At 43.8% G+C, this 17,492-nt stretch overlaps 1 protein-coding gene across 2 annotated transcripts in view; it reads left to right on the top strand.

Annotated features, from left to right (window-relative positions):
- The window catches only part of METTL15 (methyltransferase 15, mitochondrial 12S rRNA N4-cytidine), an 84,456-nt gene that overhangs the window by 58,598 nt on the left and 8,366 nt on the right, over positions 1-17,492 (top strand). For both annotated transcript variants that reach the window (XM_064163846.1, XM_064163845.1), the window contains exon 4: positions 16,068-16,259. In XM_064163846.1, the coding sequence (XP_064019916.1) occupies positions 16,068-16,259 (192 nt within the window). The remainder of the gene's footprint in view (positions 1-16,067; positions 16,260-17,492) is intronic.

Below are 17,492 nucleotides of genomic sequence, written 5' to 3'. Positions count from 1 at the left end.
TGCTCCAGGCCTCTCACCAGCCTTGCTGCCCTTCTCTGGACCCATTCCAGCACCTCAACATCTCTCTTGAGTTTGGTTTGTTTTGTTGTTTGTTTTTTTCCTCTTTGTATATTGGTTCTTCAGCAATGTCGAAAGGGAGGTCCAAGATCCACAGTTACGTATTGTGATGCAGCAGCAGTCATGGTGCTTGTGACTGAGGTCTGTAGTCATTTAGCAGTCTCTGCTGTTGAATACTCTTATTCCTAGGACTGAATGCCCTCTAGGACTTGGAGCACATTATATGCTCATCTTTATTTCTGGACTCTTTAGACAGGAATTCAGGTTATGTGAAGCCACTGAGGCCACTCTGATGCAAACTGAAGTGCAGTAAGTGAGGGTGACCAGAAGGCTCACTTATACCCTGTCTAAAACCCTCATGTGGCACTGCCATACACACGTTTCTGGCAGGGGGTCTTGGAGTAGCAGCTTCATAGCTACAAGAAAAATCTGGATGCAGTTCCTCAGGTTCATCAGCAGAAATCTTCTCATTATAGTGAAGCTACTGTGAAGAAGTTATCTAATTATTCATACGTGGCAGACCCTAATTGTGCAGAATGTCATTCTGCCTCTCTGGTTTCTTCACAGTAGACAAAACTGCAGTGTTTGTCAGAGTGACCCAACACAAGGTGACAGCAGATAAACATGCAATAAAGAGAAATGGGGAGGAAGATATTTTGAGGAGCTTTTTAGGCATGATTTAAGCCTTTGCCTGAATTGGTTTGCTCAGCTTTGCAAGAAAAATGATGCAAAATAACTGTAAATGAAAATGAACATGCCTTTTATTCCTCCATCTAATAGATCCAGAAGTCTCTGATCATCTTTTCATCAGACACCATCTTCCATAACATTTTATTTGTTAATCTGTGCGTCAGATCATAGAATCACAGAATCAACCAGGTTGGAAGAGACCTCCAAGATCATCCAGTCCAACCTAGCACCCAGCCCTAGCCAGTCAACCAGACCATGGCACTAAGTGCCTCATCCAGGCTTTTCTTGAACACCTCCAGGGATGGTGACTCCACCACCTCCCTGGGCAGCCCATTCCAATGCCAATCACTCTCTCTGACAACAACTTCCTCCTAACATCCAGCCTGGACCTCCTCTGGCACAACTTGAGACTGTGTCCCTTTGTTCTGTTGCTGGTTGTCTGGGAGAAGAGACCAATCCCACCTGGTTACAGCCTCCCTTCAGGTAGTTGTAGAAAGCAGTGAGGTCACCCCTGAGCCTCCTCTTCTGCAGGCTGCACACCCCCAGCTCCCTCAGCCCTCCCCAGCTTTGTTGCCCTTCTCTGGACACCTTCCAGCACCTCAACATCCCTCTTGAATTGAGGGGCCCAGAACTGGACACAGTGCTCAAGGTGTGGCCTGACCAGTGCTGAGTACAGGGGAAGAATAACCTCCCTCATCCAACTGGCCACTGTTTCTGAGCCATCTCAGGATGCCATTGGCTCTCTTGGCCACCTGGGCACACTGCTGCCTCATCTTCACCCTACTATCTACCAGTACCCCCAGGACAGAAGCAGCATGACCTCAGAATTGCTTTATGTGAGTTAAATCAATCCAAATGCATCAATATTGAGCAGTCAGACTCTGGGAGGAAGTTCTTTGGTCAGTAGGCTCTGGACTCTTTTTGTAAGACAGAGTAGTAGCTGTAGGATCACCTGAGGATGACTTTGATAAATCAGATCGAGTTCTATGCTTTGTAATAAATCTAATAACCATGCTGTGCATGTAACACACAAGTCATTGCTATTGCAGGAGGTGTGTGGTAGGGGTGGAATTTCTTTCCCTGAGTCGATGGCAGTGTTTTGCAGAGTAAGACTGGAGGTGTGCTTGTTCTGCCGCTAACGGGTTCTGCTGGGTGGTTCTATTGAATTCTGGTTTGATTTGATATTTGGTTATTGGAAGTGCTGTGCCTTTCAAGTTTCTTTTGTAGAAGTTTTTGAAATGGAGTTATGCTCAACACTCTGCCATACCACTTTAGGGAAGAGCATACTCCGGGCAATACATTATACTGCTGAAATGAAACAGACAAGTTGATTTCTGTAGTGTCTCCTCTGGGAGAACCGAGCAGGTTGTAGGAACACCAGTGGAGCCATCTAGTGTCTCTTGAAGAATTTAACACATTGCCCATGGATTTGCAAAATAAAAGGGCAGCTTTCTTTTCCTTTAAAGTGCTGCTCTGTGTAGTTCCATTGATGTCAGTAGTCCGACTTCTGATCTGGAGCACAGTATATCTGTAGTCACAAAAATGGAACTTTGTTCGAGTGAGAATTATTGGACTCAGTGCAGTAGATGTGAAAGTTGATCAGCCTCACCCCTCACTTCAGGCTCTAGCACCTGAAAGGACCAGCCTCATTGCACTCTTACAGACTGAGTGACTTGGGGTTGGTCAGCCTGGACAACAAAAGGCTCTGGGGAGACCTTAGAGAAGCCTTCATAGAATCACAGAATCAGCCAGGTTGGAAGAGACCTCCAAGCTCATCCAGTCCAACCTAGCACCCAGCCCTAGCCAGTCAACCAGACCATGGCACTAAGTGCCTCATCCAGGCTTTTCTTGAACACCTCCAGGGACGGTGACTCCACCACCTCCCTGGGCAGCCCATTCCAATGCCAATCACTCTCTCTGTGAAGAACTTCTTCCTAACATCCAGCCTGTACTTCCCCCGGCACAACTTGAGACTGTGTCCCCTTGTTCTATTGCTGGTTGCCTGGGAGAAGAGCCCAACCCCCAGCTGGCTACGGTGCCCCTTCAGTACCTGAAGAGGGCTACGGGAGAGCTGGAGAGGGACTTTTTACAAGGGCTTGTAGCACTGGGACAAGGGGCAGTGTTTTTAAACCAGAGCAGAGTCAACTGGGCATTAGGACGAGGTTCTTTGCTATGGGGGTGGTAGAATGCTAGAACAGATTGCCCAGGGAGGTAGTCATGGTGGAGGCCCCATCCCTGAAGACATTGGTGGGGCTTTGAGCAGTCTGATCTATTTCCCTTTTCACTGCAGGGATGGTTAGATTAGATGACCCTTAGAGGTCTCTTCTGACCTGTTGCATCGATTCTATGCTGAATGTTGGAAGAGTATGGAGGGCAGTGGAACTGCATTTACTGGTGTTTCCCAGGAGAGCCTGAACAAACCAGTGCAAACCCACTGAGCTGTGAACTCAGCTTGTGTTTACAGTTTGACTCCTATTTTTTTCATGTCATCAGGTAACGATGAGCAATTATTTTGTATCCTGCCAAGAACACAACATCAAAAACTTTGTTTCTTATGTTATTACCCCGCTATGGAAAATTAACCTGCTTGAAGTAAACAGGGAAATGATTCAGGACTACTTGTTTAGCTTTCTGTGTGCCAAAGCACAACTCAGGATTAATGTTCCAGAGGTGTGGCAAAATCCACTTGCTTTATAATCGGGCAGGATGCGTGGTTGCTGTATCTTCATTTCAAGTTTATCGTTCTGGAAGAAAATTAAAACCCAGGATCAGTGATCTCTAGTGTTCTTGAGGACCTGAATTATTTAAAAGCCTTTACCAGCTTTATGAACAATTTGTACTAAAGCTTTTTACCTGCCTGAAGGGTTGCCATCTAGCTGGAGTCCTTTGGAGTTTCTGGGATGCAAGTTAAAAGGCAGGAAATTCCAATTAGATGTTAGGGGGGGAAATATGGCCATAAGGGTGTTAAGTACCGGAACAGGTTGCCTGGAGAGCTTGTGGTATCTCTGTCTTTGGAGGTGTTCAAGGCTCAGCTGGGCCCAGCCTTTGGCAACCTCATCTAATTAGACCTGCACTGAGCAGTTTGTTGGGCTGGAAGACCTCTGGAGGTCTTTTTTTGGATGAATGATTGTCAGTTTGTGTGGTTCTCAGGTTAAAAGATGACACATCCCACTGTGTTTCTCCACAACAGTCTGAACATCTTTGGGCCAAATGGATTCTTGCATGATTCCAGTTTTGGAAAGCTTCAGTTTTAATGCCTACATAGACAAAGCCTCTGAAGCATGTAAAGATCAGGTCTGTATTTCTAGCATCTCAAAGGGTGCTCGGTTTCACCTGTCATTATTTTACTTATAAGATCTTAGTCTCTAATAAAGGCAGAAAGGCAAAATAAAATGTTAGACTAGTTGAGGAATCAGCAACTATGTGAAAGAGAGGGAAATCTCCAGGATTGGTTAGCCTGGAGAAGAGGAGGCTCAGGGGTGACCTTATTGCTGTCTACAACTACCTGTAGGGTGGTTGTGGCCAGGAGGAGGTTGCTCTCTTCTCTCAGGTGGACAGCACCAGAACAAGAGGACACAGCCTCAAGCTACGCCAGGGGAAATTTAGGCTTGAGGTGAGGAGAAAGTTCTTCCCTGAGAGAGTCATTGGACACTGGAATGGGCTGCCCGGGGAGGTGGTGGAGTCACCGTCCCTGGAGGTGTTCAAGGCAGGATTGGACGTGGCACTTGGTGCCATGGTCTGGCCTTGAGCTCTGTGCTAAAGGGTTGGACTTGATGATCTGTGAGGTCTCTTCCAACCCTGATGATACTGATACTGTGAAAAAAATACTCCTGAACATAGAGAAATGAGGCCTATGATGTCACAAGCCATGGAGCACAATGTAAGAACCTTTTTACATGAGCCAGTTCCCCTTTATTCTTAACATCGTTAAAATCCCACTGGAATAAGTTGGTTTGGGTTTTTTTTTTTGTTAGACTATCTCAGAACTCTCCTTTTTTATCACATTAATGCTTTTAGAGTTTTATTGCTCTCTGGAAAAATAGATACTGAACTTTTCCTTTGTGATGGATTTCACTGCCCCCCCCCACTCCTTGGAAATCACCCAGACTAGACTCAACCAGCTCTGGAAATTGAATGAAGCTTGCATTTACAGCTAGCACAATATACAAGCAGATATTTACAGTATATACAGTCATAGACAGAAATAGACAAGGTAAAAGGTAATACAGGAACACAACAGCCCTCCCAGAAACCTGAGTCCCCAGGAGGGGCTCTGAACCACCCCTGCACCTTCCCCCTGCCCCTCTCAACCTTACCCCAGTCCCAAGGAAGAATGGAGGTTCAGCCAGGGGGTTAGGAAGCAAAGTGGATTAGTCAAAGAAAGGGCAGAGAGGGGTGAGGTTAGAGATGCAGCTCAGCCAGTTCCCCAGCAGAAGAAGTTGTGCCTTATGTTTTGATGTTTGTTTTTATACATCTCAGCAAGCCACTGAGAGAGGTAGACATCAGCCTTGTTTTCCTTCCACAGTCTGAAATCTAGTTCTTCTCACCAAAGCATTCTAGCTAGGCTCAAACTAGCACATCCTTCAATAACGACCAAAGGTTGTTGACCTTGGGATTCTCATCATCCTTTTGTAGCAGCAAAAGGGTTTGGGAGTGGCTTTTTTTTTTCTTCTTCTGACTTTAGAAAAGCTGGAGTTCTTTCACCCAGGAGCAGTGTCTTTTTGGAGTTAGCTATCAGAAAACAGCAGTTTGCAGTCAGTAGTGCTGTAATACTTGCTTCAAAAGGTGTAGGTAATCACTGTGGGGACCAAACAAAGAGGAAAGAAGCCTCTCCAGTGCCGGTGTTGTATTTAGACACTGAGTTGAGCTTTTTTTTTTTTCCTGAAAAGAAAAGGAATGGTTTATACCTGAGGGATTTGTTATTCTTAGGTTGGAGTATGTTTATACACGTGTAAAAAGCATAATGTGTCTGTGTCTGGATAAGTCAAAGTAAACATTTTGGGGGTGAACTTTACAAAGGAGAGTTACAATAGCTGTTCAAATATAAACATGCTGTAAGAGACTTCCAATAGCCTGGTATTACAAGTCACTGCATAATTTAATCTCCTTCACTGTGCTCTATCTTAAAAGTAATGAGGAGTTCTATATACAGTGCTCCAGCTCTGCCAGAGTCCAATTTTTCATGATATGAAACTTTCTTGAAATTTCCAGCTTAAAGTAGTTACCTAATTTAATTTTAGTTGCATACAATTAACTAAGAGTTGATTAATATCTGTTAGCCCTTTTCTGTCTCTGGCATTTAAAATACTTGATGAGGAATATTAACATTCTTGGCTTTTGTTTCTGTATGCAAAACAGGGTTGGGGTGGTTTTTTTTTTTCATAATCTCATTGCATAATAATAGTTCTTATTTATTCTTGTCAGCCTGTTAGAGCTTCTCTATGCCTGTTCCTCTCTTTCAGGTAGCACTCCCATAATGTCATGCAAAGCTCTGACTGAAGGTTTACGATTAATACTTTTTTCCTAATGAAAGGCTTCTCAGTTCAAGAAAGACATTGAGATACTGGAAGGTGTCCAGAGAAGGGCAACAAAGCTGGTGAGGGGCCTGGAGCACAGCCCTGTGAGGAGAGGCTGAGGGAGCCGGGGGTGTGCAGCCTGCAGAAGAAGAGGCTCAGGGCAGAGCTCATTGCTGTCTGCAGCTACCTGAAGGGAGGTTGGAGACAGGTGAGATTGGTCTCTTCTCCCAGACAACCAGCAACAGAAGAAGGGGACACGGTCTCAAGTTGTGTCAGGGGAGGTCTGGGCTGGATGTTAGGAGGAAGTTCTTTATGGAGAGAGAGGTTGGCATTGGAATGGGCTGCCCAGGGAGGTGGTGGAGTCACCATCCCTGGAGGTGTTCAAGAAAAGCCTGGCAGAGGCACTTAGTGCCATGGTCTGCTTGACTAGCTAGGGCTGGGTGCTAGGTTGGACTGGATGATCTTGGAGATCTCTTCCAACCTGGTTGGTTCTATGACTTCTGACTTGTCCTTCCTAGGACTTTGTTTCTCTTTTCATGGCTGTATTTACAATACTGTTTGGTTTATAGTCAAATACAACTTCACTTTCCTTTTCTTCACATAACCCTCAGATGATGAGCTTCCAGCCCAAAGAATCATAGAATTGTTTCAGTGAGAATAAAACCCTAAAGGTCATGCATAGGAGTTTTTGTGGCACTTCACTATTTGATGCCGCATATGATGCTGTTCATCTGCCCAGGGAAGTGGTGGAGTCACCGTCCCTGGAGGTGTTCAAGCAAAGCCTGGATGAGGCACTTAGTGCCATGGTCTAGTTGACTGGATAGGGCTGGGTGCTAGATTGGACTGGGTGAGCTTGGATGTCTCTTCCAACCTGGTTGATTCTATCACATTTCTCCCTGGTTGTTTCCTTGTGGATGTTGTCATCCTTTACTAGGATGCTTCTAACAGTTGCCTCTTAGAATCATAGAATGCATCCGGTTGGAAGTGACCCTTGAAGATCATCTTGTCCAATCCTCCTGGAGTAAGCAGGGGCATCTCCAATGAGATCAGGTTGCTGAGGACTCTGTCAAGTCTTACTTTTAATGTCTGCAGAGATGGGGCTTCTACCACCAATGTGGGCAATCTCTTCCATCATTTCATTACCCTCATTGTAAAGATCTTCCTCCTCATGTCCAGCCTAAATCTACTCTGCTCTAGTTTCAAACCGTTGCCCCTCAACCTATCTCTACAAGCCGTTCTAAACAGTCCCTTCCAAGCTTTCTTTAGGTCCCTTTCAGATACTGAAACACAACTGTTGGGTTTCTCTGGAGTCTTCTCTTCTCCAGGCTGAACAGCCCCGACTCTCTAAGCTTGTCTTTGTAGGAGAGGTGCTCATGTTGGTGACCCTCCCCTGAATCTACTTCAGCAGGTTAGTGTCCTTCCTGTGTTGAGTACTCCAGAGCTGGACGCTACTCCAGATGAGGTCTCACCAGAACAAAGTGGCAGGATCCCCTCTCTCCATCTCCTGGCCACCCTTCTCTCGATGCAGCCCAGGATACCTTTGGCCTTCTGGGCTGCAAGTGCACGTTTTGGCTTGCACCCAGCTTAGCATCCACCAGCACCCCCAGGATGTAGGTAGAGTATGCAGCCTGTTTCGTAGACGCATAGAACGGCAGGGTTTGGAAGGGACCTCTGGGGACCATTGAGTCTAACCCCTCTGCCAAAGCAGGATCACCTAGGGCAGGTCACACAAATGCATCCAGATGGGTCTTCAAAGTCTCTAGAGAAGGAGACTCCACAACCTTTCTGGGCAACAGACAGTAACCAAAATGATCTAAATAAGGCAGTAAATTGGTTTAATAATTGCCAGTGACTGTTGTCTAGGCTACATTTATCTCATATGGCAAAAACAAAGCCTTACTCCAAAGAACTGCAAAACCTTACAAGGCAGGCAGATGAAGAGACATCTAGTTAAGGAGAAAGTGCTGCATGGCAACATCTGTCAGGTTCACTTACGCAGTGCTGGGCTATGAGCTGATCAGTCAGTAATGAAATACTGGGCTTAAAATATGTACTTCTATGAAACTTTAATGCTGGATGTTCGCTGGTGGTTAGAAGAGCACGCTAAAAACTACTAGGAAAGGAGGAGAGAACTGACTAGTGAATGTTAGCCTGCCATCTAAACCCATGATAGGATTATATATTTATTTTTGTGCACAGTTCTGGTTCCCTTGTCTCCCTGAAACATGCAAAGAATGGAAGAGCAAAGCTTTGTGGCTTCTGTAATTTCCACCTGAGCGATGCCCTTACTTCACTTCTGCCCTTATTTGCATTCTTCTTGTGTCTGCTTCTCGTATTTCTCCTTCCCACAATTAGAAGCATAGAGCTGGGAGCTGTGACACTGTCCAAGTGATGGGCAGACAATTTAATGCTTAAGGTGGGAGTCAGTTAGGAATGGAGACGTGCTCTTACGCAAGATAGCCTAGATAAAAATGGCAGGAGGAAAGAAAAATTCACTTCTTCCGTTTGTCATGAATTCTTGATGCCAGATGTATTCATCCTGAGTATTCTGAGCTCTAAATATCATGTCAAACAAAGAAGTAGTTTGTCAGAGAAAAAGCCTGTGGAGCTTTTTCAGGCCATTGCATTACTGTTAGATGTGTAATAATTAAGAAAAGGGAACAAGCTTCTGTGGCTCAGATTGTTTTTCCATCAGTTACGTCGCAGTACTGCCACTGAGTCTCAAGGTCTAGACTCACATTTTGTTAACAAGGCAAAGGTTATGCAAATATATTCCAAGTATCAGTAGGGGCAGGTCTGTGAAAGCACCAATTATGCACAATCCTAAGCAAGCTCTCTCCATGAATAGATCACTTCAGAATGCCAGGATTTGTGATGTGGAAAAGTATTGTGTGAATTTGCTTTGTTAGCTAAAGAAAATTTAGCTAGAGTTCCATTTATTATTCGGCTCCGCAGGGAAGAGGAAGAGCTCCTTTCTGCGTGCTGTATGTCTGTGGTTGTCTAACAGCCCTACAAAATGTAAATCAAATTGTAATAGGAGTCATTTTAAAACAATTGAACCGTGGGAGCTGTAGGTAGGAGCAGCCTTTTGACAGTTGATTGTGTGCTGCTGTTTTAAATCATCAGGGTACGTTCGGTTAACTCCGTGTTTTAAATGCAGATAAATGTATCAACAAATTAAAGCTTTCCTTCAGCTAATGAGGTCATACCCTCAGAATTGGGATGAGCTGCAAGGCTGGGGAACTGACTACAAGATTAGTTTGCACTTTCTTCATAGTCTTTATTTACAAACAGATAGAATCATAGAATCAACCAGGTTGGAAAAGACCTCCAAGATCATCCAGTCCAACCTATCCCCCAGCCCTATCCAGTCAACCAGACCATGGCACTAAGTGCCTCATCCAGGCTTTTCTTGAACACTTCCAGGGATGGTGACTCCACCACCTCCCTGGGCAGCCCATTCTGAATTGCTGAAATTGTGAGCACTGGACACCAGTAACTGAACTTTGATCAAAAAATCATTTACTTGCACTGGGATTCTGGTAGGTGTGAAAATTCCTCCTGCATTACTATCCTTGTTACACAGAGAATAGTTAATCACTGCTTTAGGTAAGGTAGAAACAGGCTTAGACAGCACAAAACAAGGTGTTGCAGGGAGAGAAAGCAGTCAATACAAAAGGTACATATTTTCTCTTAACACAGAGACACACAAGTTCTTGTCTTTTGTAACTGGAATGTTTAACACACGGCATTTTGGTCATAAATACCTGGCTGATCACAGCTGATCAGTAATTGATCAGTAAAGCTGATTGGATGATAAATCTCTGCCTTGTCCCCAGTCTGAAGAGGAGGCTCAGGGCAGACCTCATTGCTGTCTACAACTACCTGAAGGGACATTGTAGCCAGGTGGGGTTGGTCTCTTCTCCCAGGCAACCAGCAACAGAAGAAGGGGACACAGTCTCAAGTTGTGCCAGGGGAAGTATAGGCTGGATGTTAGGAGGAAGTTCTTCCCACAGAGAGTGATTGGCATTGGAATGGGCTGCCCAGGGAGGAGGTGGAGTCATCGTCCCTGGAGGTGTTCAAGAAAAGCCTGGATGAGGCACTTAGTGCCATGGTCTGGTTGACTGGCTAGGGCTGGGTGCTAGGTTGGACTGGATGATCTTGGAGGTCTCTTCCAACCTGCTTGATTCTATGAAACCTGGCAAATGATTTCAGGTGCCTCTAAGACTGAGCATTAACACTACAAAAAGGATGATGTGGTCTGCTCATTTCCTACATTTCAAGCTTCAATCCATCCCCTGTCACTGCATCACAAGAAGCTCTTGTAATAAGTCCCTCTCCAGCCTTCTCGTAGGCCCCTTTCAGGTACTGGAAGGGCACTCTTAGGTCTCTCCAGAGCTGCATTTTCTCCAGGCTGAGCAGCCCCAACTCTTGTAGCCTGTCCCCAGAGGGGACATACTTACTTCCTCATAAACTTGGCACTGCTTTCATGTTCAGCTACTTGGGTTTGGATACATGGTATGTAAAGTTCTACCAACTTGTAACTACTTCAAATGAAATTCCTGTGATATAAACGTGGAACCTGAAAAGATGAACTTCTATGGAAATGGCTTTCTCAAACACTTCCTCCTGTTTTCAAGTCTTTCCTAACCACAGGCCGAGATTTGGGGTTGTCACTTTGTAGCACAAAACCCAGTCTATACTGTTCTGTCAGTTCTTGAACAGATACATGGGCTTTTTCCAGAGTTATAATTAGTGTTTTCCAAAGCTAGGAGTGCAGTGCCAAGGTTTGTTTGTAAGTTGGTGGATGTTTGTGAAGGGAAAATCCCCAAACTAGAACATGAAGCTCTTGCCAATTTCCTATTTGTCAAAGGTAATGGAAAGTATTTTACAGAAGATCCCCACATATGTTTTTGAGAGCAGTCTTAGGCTGAAGCAGACTAACACCCTCAGCAGTTTCCAGGAAGGATGCTGAAACTTCCAGGGATTTATGACTGGAGTGCTTCGTGGTTTGCTTCTAGATGTGCCTGATGCAGTGCAGCCCTGAGTGAAAGGTGCTGGTGTTTGACAGCTGTGGAGTGACCTAGGTGGAGTGAGTCACTGACATTTCTGTGCCTGTATCCTCATCAGGGTTGGTGCTAATTGGCACCCCTGTTGACGGTCTCAGTGGAGTTACTGAATCAAACGTCACCAAATTGGTCCCCTCATTTGATGTACATAGATAAGAGTTAGCTGAAAACCTTTTTTTCCTATTTCTGTGAAAGAAACCATATACTCCAGGTGAGTAGGAGCTAGTTTTAACTGTTGACAAGGCACCATCACTTTCTGTCTTCCTCTGTGTTCATACATAGAGTTTTTAAGGGGAGCCTTGGTGAAAGATCAAGAGCAAGTATTGTTATATACATAAAAAATGCTGAAGCACCATGAAAGCATAATTGTACTTTGCTGTGAAATTACTTGAATGATTGATGTCACAGCAGCCACTGTGACAATGGAGAGCAACAGATAAGGCAGAAAATTTCCTCTGTTTATTTTGTATAAGCTATATTCATACTTTTTTTTCCCTCCCCAGTGTGCATCCTTCTCAGCTGAGTCAAAGAAGTAGTTTTGTAAAGCCTTGTAGAAGATCAGAGGTTAACTGAAAGCAAAAGAGCCTGAAATACATTAGGAGAGGTCAAACTTTTTTCACTCTGCTCTTCCATGTAATTGAGAAGTGTGAATCCACTGCTGTCTGCTAGAATCACTGCTGTGTGTCATAGGATAGTATAATAAATACTGAGCTCTGACCTCAACAAAGGAGCCTGAACCCAAGGTTCTGTGTTATTTTCCAACTGTAGCAAACAGTACAAGAATTCTGCCAGCTCTTGAGGCTGTTACACAAGAAAATCTATTATGACTCTCAAAAAACTTTTAGGTACCCTCTGAAATAAGTTTGGGTGTTTAGTTTTTTTTGTGGTTAGTTTGTTTATTTATGTTTGGTGTTTGGAGTTTTTTGGGTTTGCTTTCTTTTCAATTTTAATCAGTTAGAGTGTCATGTTCCCAGTGTCCATTTAAAAACTTGGATATGTTTTACCTGGAGATGTCAAAATGAATCAAGAAGTGAACATGTTGAATATTTTGAGAGCTAGAGGTTGCTTGACTTACAGCAGCTGGGAATGTATTAAGAATTAGCATCCTATAATCACATGAGAGCTGAAGTATGAGAGGTATTCTTTGCTTTTTTACATCCTTAGACCATAATCTCTGAAAGTGGCTTAGATTTCTACATAGGTATCTTCAAATCATTCAGTAGTAAATCTTGAAAGTCATATTTCTCTAAGAGACAGGGAAAAGCTTAGCATAATTGCTGTGTGTTTTTAAAGTGTTCTGCATATGTGAAGTGCTGTTCAAGTGCTAAGTTTAAATACTTAAGCAAGACAATTTAATGTAGTTGAATTGTAGCCTTCAATGATCACCTAAACCAACTGAAACACTCTCTGTGACTCGTCCTAGGTTGAACAGCTTGTGATGTCCCCAAGACCTGCCTAAAACTCCCATTCAATCTTGGCTTTAATGTTTTGCTATATTCCATCTTCTGAGGCTTTCTGAACCATAAGCTTGGCTGCTTTATTTGGTGTCTGGGGATGTTTCCTGATTTACCTTGCCTTTTTTTTTCAGCTAGGCACTGGTTTTGCAATATATTAAGACAGAAAGGGTAATAGATTTTCACACTAGGGAAGGGTAGTCATGGGACATAAATCCCTTAATGCCCAAAGAAAACATTGGAACACTGAAAAAGAGAGTGAGAAGAATTTCTGGGGAGAGCAGAGGGCTTGTGACTGTAGGAAGTAATCATTTTTAGATTAAGATACATGACTTTGTATTATTTATTTGAGGTTATTCTGGAACTGGGATTTATAGGTGATGTAAACAAAAATCAGAAGGGAGAAGGAATTGAGGCTAAATTAAGCATTTTTAGAGAGAGTCATGTGTATGACAGGCAGTTATCATGTGAACAACAGCAAAGAGGGTAGCAGACAAGAGTTTTAGTATGTTCTAACAAGTGCTGCTGAATGCTTGGTGAAATATTTTTCTTTAAATAAATATGTCATGCTCATAATCCAATACATTAGTCCTTGCCATCACTATCAACACTGTTACTATCCTATCAAGAAAAGAGTTGGTATTTGTGTTTCCTTTCATAAGGTCCTCAATCTGTCATAGCTGTGTACTTGAGTAACTGAAAGGTGCGATCTACCCGAGATGCTTGCATTTGTTTCTTCTAGGCCACAAAGAAGCAGGAATTCAGTGAAAACTGCCCCTGAGCATTTTAATGCAGTCATTATCATGTCATAAAAAGCATCTGCTTTTAGTAAAGATTTGTAGTCACCAAGCTAGCTGTCTGCACTGGCGAGACACTGAATGCATAGCAAACATAGACAGAAGCTGGAATACCACACAGCGGAAAGGTTGATATTAAAATGCCAATCAGATTCTTTTTCAGCCTTTTGGCTTTGGGTTTTTTTTCATTTGCAAAGTCCAAAACGTTTTCTAGCTGAAGCATTTCTCTGCCAAAGTGTAAGCTTTGGCTTACTTCATATATCCTTCTCTGTGAGTTACCTTTTCGAAATCACAGCGAGCTGGCTGACCACAGATCAAAGGCCAGCGTCCCAAAGAGTGTAGCTGTCTGCACTCTTACAGCTTGTTGAAAGAAATGTGATCAAATTTCCAACTTACAAATACAGTTCAGACTAATTTGTCAGATTGGTAGCACTATACAGCACTAGTTCATAGAATCGTGAGAGTGGGAAAAGACCTTTAAGGTCAAGTCCAACCATTACCGAATCTCCATGACCGCTAAACTGTATCCTGAAGTGCCACATCTACAGCTTGAAACCTCCAGGGATGGTGACTCCACCACCTCCCTGGGCAGCCTCACTACTCTCTCAGTAAAGAAGTTCTTCCTAATGTCCAGTCTAAACCTCCTCTGGCACTGCTTAAATCCATTTCACAGTATCATCCGGGTTGGAAGAGACCTCACATATCATCAAGTCCAACCCTTTACCACAGAGCTCAAGGCCAGACCATGGCACCAAGTGCCACGTCCAACCTTGCCTTGAACAGCTCCAGGGACGGCGACTCCACCACCTCCCCGGGCAGCCCATTCCAGTGTCCAATGACTCTCTCAGTGAAGAACTTTCTCCTCACCTCCAGCCTAAATTTCCCCTGGCACAGCCTGAGGCTGTGTCCTCTTGTTCTGGTGCTGGCCACCTGAGAGAAGAGAGCAACCTCCTCCTGGCCACAACCTCCCCTGAGGTAGTTGCAGACAGCAATGAGGTCTCCCCTGAGCCTCCTCTTCTCCAGGCTAACCAATCCCAGCTCCCTCAGCCTCTCCTCGTAGGGCTGTGCTCAAGGCCTCTCCCCAGCCTCGTCTCCCTTCTCTGGACACACTCAAGCATCTCAATGTCCTTCTTAAATTGAGGGGCCCAGAACTGAACACAGTACTCAAGGTGAGGTCTAACCAGTGCAGAGTACAGGGACAGAATGACCTCCCTGCTTCATAGCTGCTGAGATGGGTTACTGCCTGCTGGGAGAACTAGACAATGGCAGCTGATAATTTTTCCCAGGTCTCATTTATTTTCATCTCCCACATATGGAATTTTGAAGTTCATTTGTTTGCAGGAGTTGTGAAGTTAGAAATGCTGCCCAATTGGAGAGATTTGCAAGAAAATTCCCCTCATTATATTGAGGGGAAATACAATCCCAGTGCTAGAACTGTGTAGCTTAAATTGCTTTCAGTACGTTATGTGGATCGTTGTGCTTTTCAGGAACTGTCAGTTCCTATTAAGCTGAAGAGTTGTATTTCATTATCTGCCAGACAGTGTTCAATTAAAGAACCTGTATGTGTGATTGTGATATCCCTCATGAAGTCTGTTCATTCAAGGTATTTCCCAGGTTTTGTGCTATGTTAAATAGGTTGATTCATTCTGCACTGATGAGGGTACCATTGTGTAGCTAAATGTTCTTCCATATGATTGTGCTCACAACTTCTTCCTTTTAATGGAGCTTGTTCTCTATTTTTGGGTTAATCCTAGTAGCATTATCCCACTCCAGTTGGACAGCTGTAGCCACTGGAGGGGACTATGTTGTGTCATAGCTGTCTTGATGTTAAACTGTCTTGAAAGAAGGGTTAGACTTAAGATCATGTTTTGAAAGAGTTCATGTTCTCAAAATTCCTGTAGTGCTCAAGTGTCAGATGATACATGGGCAGCTGTCCTGCTGTGGCTGAAATGGTTAAAGCAGTTGTTCTCTCCACTCGTGCACTACTGCCTGTGTAACTTAGACAAAATTCTGTGAGTTAGCCTAGTGGACCTTGTGATAATTGAAATGGTAATCAATGGAGATGAAGAGCAGTTACCCAAACTGCTATCAGTGGCAGAAATATGTTGTGTTTTACAGGTACTGCTTAAAAATGCAGCAGCATACTGGTTAACCTTTTTAAAGCTGTGAAATGCATTGAGTTTTGAAAGATAGATAAAATAAGTTATTGTAAGTCACCTTATGTATAAGCAAGAACCTGAGGTCCAGGTTTAGACACCCAGGAAAGCATGGAGCACCTCACTTTCTTTTCCTTAAGCAGCCACTGATACCTGGGTTGGACCAGGTTCAGTGTTGATATATGAAAAGTACGTAAGTATTATTTTGGTCATAGCCACATTGCAGGTGAGACAAGTGAGCACTACTGTCCAATTCCTGCTATACAAGGGGAAGTCACTGTGCTGCTATAATTAAAGCTGAGGCTATTTCTTTGTTGCTTCCTTACAGGAACCAGGTTCACGCTCTCCTAGGACAGTTTAGCCAGGCAGAGGCTTTGTTACTCTCTGCTGGAGTTGAGCCAGGCACTCTGGATGGAGTTCTCTTGGATGCTGGCTGTTCTTCCATGCAATTTGATACGCCTGAAAGAGGTTTTTCCCTGCAAAAGGATGGACCTTTGGACATGAGGATGGATAGTGACAGGTACTTGTTAATAAAATATTTCTCCCTGAAGCTCAAAACCTTTGTGCTCAGCAACCCCCCTGCAGTTTGCTTCTCCTTAAGCTGAAGAATTCTCGTCATAAAGCCGCATCTGCTTTTGCACAAGTAGATTGTCTGTCTTTTGCCGTGAAGCTCTTGTCCATCTCAGCACTTGGAACGTTGGTTATTGTCTTTTCCTTCTTGGAAATAGGATGAAAGTTCCAGTGAGGAGTAATTAATGATATTTTTGTTACCTGTACCATTAAAATTTGGGAGTGTTTGTTGCACAGTCACAGGAGCATCTCAGGCACATGTCTTCTCCCTGTTATTTCTGCAGTTTCTCTGACTGCACTAACAACCCCATACTGCTGTCCCTTTCCTTTTCTGCCTCACGTACTACTGGTAGAACCTTCGCTTACGCATGTTCAGTTGCTCCCTCAGGAAAGGAGCAACCTCCTTCTTCTCCAGAATGGCTATCTGACCCACTTACTTCTCTCCAAAAGGCATGTAATGTAAAACAAGTAAAATCCCCTCCTTGGTACCTGCCAGTGGAAATCAGATAGCAGCATTGCTTTTAGCACACTAGCATGATGTTGTCTTCCATTTCTCTTAAGCTTTCCTCAGCAATATTACAAGCTTGCTTTCACGTTGTGTAGGAAGCACATCATGCTTACTTAATTGCTAAATTAACAACTGCATAATAAATCACCACTATTTAAATGACTAGAGCTGGTGTTCAGAACCTTGAAGAGCATGAAAATCAGTGATGGAATGACAATTTCTCCTTCTGTAGGAGTTGCCATCTCCTGCATTTCTGTGGCATTATGCTTTTCGCGTGAACCATCAGAGCTCTCTGTCGTACAGATGCCGGCAGTAATTGCATAGTGCATTGCTGGGAGAGTGAAAATATTTGCTTTGTGTTTTGATGAGACTGTAGTCTCAAGAATTACCATTTGATCTTTATTGTTCACATAGAGCTGATGGGAACCCTCAGCTTCTAAGGAATTCTATTGGCACGTTAATGTTGAGTCTCAGCACAGTAAATTTCAGGATGCTCACTTTTTCTGGTGTTGTGTGAAAATCTCACATAATCCTCCTGGGATTCAGCCCTCAGATTTCAAGAACCTGAACTCCAGGTTTCTCTCTGCATCATGAGAATGCATACATGGAAGAGGAGCATAAGAGCAAAGGATACCTGTGGCATAACAAAAGCCTTGCACTAGGGTTGTTGCTATG

This window comes from Pogoniulus pusillus, chromosome 24 (genome assembly GCF_015220805.1).
Source record: "Pogoniulus pusillus isolate bPogPus1 chromosome 24, bPogPus1.pri, whole genome shotgun sequence".
NCBI lineage: Eukaryota > Metazoa > Chordata > Aves > Piciformes > Lybiidae > Pogoniulus > Pogoniulus pusillus.
This window is presented reverse-complemented; position numbering and strand designations above follow the sequence as displayed.